The sequence below is a fragment of the Pygocentrus nattereri genome, chromosome 27 (assembly GCF_015220715.1).
Source record: "Pygocentrus nattereri isolate fPygNat1 chromosome 27, fPygNat1.pri, whole genome shotgun sequence".
In the NCBI taxonomy this organism is placed as follows: domain Eukaryota; kingdom Metazoa; phylum Chordata; class Actinopteri; order Characiformes; family Serrasalmidae; genus Pygocentrus; species Pygocentrus nattereri.
Genome location: NC_051237.1, coordinates 15,420,001 through 15,424,532, shown reverse-complemented (window position 1 = coordinate 15,424,532; position 4,532 = coordinate 15,420,001). Strand labels below are relative to the sequence as shown.

Sequence of the window (4,532 nt, the reverse complement as noted above, 5' to 3'; positions counted from 1 at the left end):
GGAGCCTCCACTCTTCTTATCTCTCTGCGTCGCTCTTACGGCGACGTTTATCGCGTTTGTCGCGCGTGTGTTTATGCGCGCACGTCTTTGTCACGGCGAGAAAGAGGGAGAGAGAGAGAGAGAGAGAGAGAGAGGGAGAGGAGAGAGAGGGAGAGAGGAGAGAGAGGAGAGAGTCCTTATGAACGCGAGCGCTGATGAATCGCAGCCCGTAGCTGGGAGATTTCAGCCTCTCTTTAGCGTTTTTAAACGGGGCATCAAACCTGATCGCTCTCCTCCTAAAGACCCCCCGTGTGGTCCTGATGTAGTTCTTATCAACCCCCACCCCCATCCCCCGCCCCCCCCCCCCCCCACAACACACACACATATACCCCCTCCTCCACACCCCCTCCCGTCTTGTTGTGACAGCTCTGATATTGTTTATTGAGGTGGGTGTCAGCTTTAATTAGCAATCGATACGGAAAGCGCTTTTCCACGCCGCGCCTGTGACGTCACCGCCGATTAGCGCCTCTCATTGGTCCCCAATTCCCGGAGCCCGAGCTAATTATTGGAAGGCTTGCACTGATAAAGTAGACCTCATCCCCAGCCCACACCCCCCCCTCACCACCATCACCATCATCACCACCACCACCACCAACAACAACCCCACCACCCAACCACCAACACCAAACACTAACACAACCACCACCACCACCACCACCACCACCCCTCTCCCCACACCATGTCCCCTCCTCGCCGGCCACGCTCGCCGCGTGCTTTTTAAATTCCCATCACCAGCCTCCACACGTCGTTTCCTCTTTGGCCGGGAGATGATGGACAGCAGGATACTGGACCCACCTCACGCGCAGTTCGGAGGCTCCCTCGGCGGGATGGTGAGCTTCCCCTACCACCTGAGCCACCATCCCGTCTACGAGCTGGCCGGCCATCAGCTGCAGTCGGCGGCCGCCGCCGTCCCTTTCTCCATAGACGGATTACTCAACGGCTCGTGCACGGCGTCCGTGGTCAACTCCAACCCGCTGCTGTCCACTGGCTGCGGGATGAATGGAGACAGCCAGCAGTACAAGCTGACAGGTAGGGCTCTGCTACTGGCGGCTGGAGCTTTTCTTTCTCTCCGTCTTTCCTCTGCTTGTCTTTTCTGAGCTCTTCACAAAGGCGGTTCGAAGCGACACGTTTTAGCCTGGAGGAAACAAAGAAGCGCTTCCTTCTCTCGAATTTCTTCACTGCGATAAAAGAGGAGGCAAACATGGTCGTTTCTGGGATGGAGACACTGTGGAGAGATATTTTCATGTGCAAATCATTTGTTAGAATGAGTTAAATGCAGCAAAAATGGGCTAAATGCTTAAAATGATGGCTTAATAAGACTTAAAGTAATATTATTACGGCTTAAAATGGCTAATAATTAATTATAATTTAGATAGCCATTTTTTATCAATTTTATTTTTACACAGAAGCCTAATATTATTATTATTATTATTATTATTATTATTATTATTATTATTATTATTATTATGGTGATACTTTTATTGTTATTATTATTGTTGCTGGTTACTATTGAAGGTAGGCTGTTATTACCTCTGTCAGAAACATATGGAACCAGATTCACTTCAGCGAGGCGTCCACTGTCCTATAGGCCTGTGCCTGTGCTCTGTGCCCTTCTGACCTGTCCTGTGCTCTCCCCAGACTCTGGAGATCCAGAGAAGGACAGTCCAGGCTGTAAGAGAAGAAGAACTCGCACAAATTTCACTGGCTGGCAGTTGGAGGAATTAGAGAAGGCTTTTAATGAGAGTCACTACCCAGATGTGTTCATGAGGGAGGCTCTGGCTCTGAGGCTGGACTTGATAGAATCCAGAGTGCAGGTAAATGTTTCTGTTCACTTTCACGCGAAACAGTGTCGTTACAGTTCGTTCAATCACTGTGCTGTGTGCGCGTCAACATCGCCCCTGTTTTCCGCCAACCGATGCTCCCATGCTCGGAAAGTGAAACTGCAGTCAAGGCTGAACCGTGTAGGAAAATCTACATAGGGTTTAACAAGTGAGCCCATCCTGCTGTATGTCTGTCATTTACTAGGCCCAACTGGGCAACAGACAAACAACGCCAAAGCCTGTCTAAGCTATCACTACACAGACTGGCAACAACAGCGACAACTTAATGGACTGAATAGATCCAAGTCACAGTCTTAAACTCGTTATTGTCCATTTGGCGCTCAGAGACCAAAACATAGGTTTAGACTGCAGTGTTTAGGAATCTGTCATTCTTCAGCTGCTCTGTTTTATTACCTCTTTGTTGTCTGTTTATGGTTGTGGTGGTGACCACAACGTTGGGCCTGCGTTAACTTTCAGCCTCGTCTTATTGCAAAATGTTTCACCCGTTTATTGCTGCGAGAGTTTGAGCAGATCTGCTGTCACATACAGCGACGCGTGCTCGTGTTTTGTTGTGTTCTGTCAGGCCTGTTAAGGTTTTGCCTGATGTTGGTGAAGTAAGACAGCTTTAACGCTAGAAACAAGACAATAACGATAAAAAGACACAATCGTTTAGCCAATGCTGCTCAGTCTCCTCATTAGTGAATATATAAGGTATGTGAGATGGATTTGTTTACATTTTTTTGCAAATGATTGATGCACTACAGGTGAAACTTTGAGTTAAAAGCCCAACACGTAAAAAACTGGCTCCGTAAAAACTTTCAGAATGTGTGTGTGTTATTATAGTGTTTATTTTTATATTTTAAGGGCGCATTGCAAGTTGTAAATTTATATTGTGATTTATCGATTTATTTGCCTTCTGATTATAATTATTTTTGCTTGTAATCGTTTAAAAAATCAGCCTCAAATGTATTTAATTTTTGCTATTTTTATGCATTATTTTATTATTATTATTTATTGTTTTTTTTTTTTTTAGCTGCTAACTTTAGACTAATAATTCCAAGCAACCTCAGCATTTTAATTGAGATATATAAAGTATAATCTGGCGTATATAGAGCAATATTTGTGCTTTTAAAGCCTGACCACTAAGGCTCGTGTGCTGCTCTCCTGCAGGTTTGGTTCCAGAACCGCAGGGCCAAATGGCGCAAGAAAGAGAACACGAAGAAAGGCCCGGGGCGGCCGGCGCACAACTCACACCCGACCACGTGCAGCGGGGAGCCCATGGACGCGGAGGAGATCGCGCGGCGCGAGCGCGAGAGGCTGGAGAAGAAGAAGCGCAAGCAAGAACGGCGGCTTCTCCGCGCGCAGGGGAAGCTGGTGCCGGCTGACCTCTTCCACACGCCCGGCTCGGACAGCGACAGCGGCGTGTCGCAGATCACGGACGGCGAGCTGAACGCGCTGCCCTGCGAATCGAGCCGCAGCCATGCGCGGTCGGCCTGCGAGCCCGCGGCGCCCAAACTGCAGGACCAAAGAGAAGCGGGTGCAGCCGAGCTGGACTCGGCCGACGGCGGCCGCCAGGCCAGCCTGGGTCACGGCACCAAGCCGTCGCCTCTGCAGAAACTCAACCCGTTCAGCGTGGAGAGCCTGCTGGCGGACTCGAGGCCCAGGCGGAAGCCCAGCGTGGACTTCCCGGTGTCCCCCACGCGGCCTCTGATAGGCAAGGGCCACTTTCTGCTCTACCCCATCACCCAGCCGCTCGGCTTCATCGTCCCACAGACTGCGCTCAAAAGCCCGGCGGCGGCGGAGGCCGAGAAAGCTGCAGCCGCCGACTGCGCTGACGCAGCCGGACATCATCACAGGAGCAACAGAGAGTCCGGCAGCGCGAGCCCGAAGAGCCAGAGCGCGGAGGCGTGCAGAACAGCGCGCTCGCCTCAGTGCAGTCCGGCGCGCGCGGTGAACGGCCACTCACCGGGGCTGTGCGGCGAGCCGAGCGCGCAGGAGAAAGAGGCCGAGCTGAGCAGCCCCGCGTCTCCACAGCAGCCTGAGAGGAGGGAACCAGCTGCCCTGCTCGACTACCACAGCGCGCAGACGGCGGCCAGCAGCACGGACCAAGACAAAGACTCGGTCGAGGTCGATATGGGATAAAAAAAAAAACAAACAAACAAACGAGTAGAAATCATAGAGAAATGAAAGAAAGTGGCGATACTGGCCGACACTCTTTCACTCTTTCACTCTTTCAAAGCTTAACCGAAGAGGAAAAACACGAAGACATATCAGTGCGTCTTTTTTTTTGGACACATCATAATTTATATCTGACATATCAGAAGGCCTGCCTGAGTTCTTTCGTTTTCTTTAGTTGGCCCCTTAAACATATTTTTATATGACATATCAAAAGGCCTGCGTCTAATTTTCTTATCCTTTCTGTTTTTTTCTTTTCCTTTTTTTTTTAGTGGACACATTTATAGTGTCCACTCTATTTATACGAGACATATCAGTGTGTTTATTACTATTATTATAATTTTTTTTTTGTCTGTTTGTTTTCAGGGGACACATTTCCACGGCACCCCAACAGGCCTGTGTTTTCCTATTTTTCCTTCTTTTTGTTTTCTGAGTAGGGGAAATATCTGTGTGAACACTCTGTGTATGTGTGTGGTGGGCTAAATGTCTATTGAAAAA

The 4,532-nt window shown here is 49.4% G+C and overlaps 1 protein-coding gene across 1 annotated transcript in view; it reads left to right on the top strand.

The window, feature by feature from the left end:
• The first annotated feature begins 622 nt into the window (after positions 1-622).
• The window catches only part of uncx (UNC homeobox), a 4,078-nt gene continuing 168 nt past the window's right edge, over positions 623-4,532 (top strand). The window contains exons 1-3 of the mRNA XM_017707461.2: positions 623-1,068; positions 1,678-1,853; positions 3,030-4,532. The exon at positions 3,030-4,532 is cut by the window's right edge and continues 168 nt beyond it. Of these exons, the coding sequence (XP_017562950.2) occupies positions 807-1,068; positions 1,678-1,853; positions 3,030-4,001 (1,410 nt within the window). The 5' untranslated portion in view covers positions 623-806 and the 3' untranslated portion in view covers positions 4,002-4,532. The remainder of the gene's footprint in view (positions 1,069-1,677; positions 1,854-3,029) is intronic.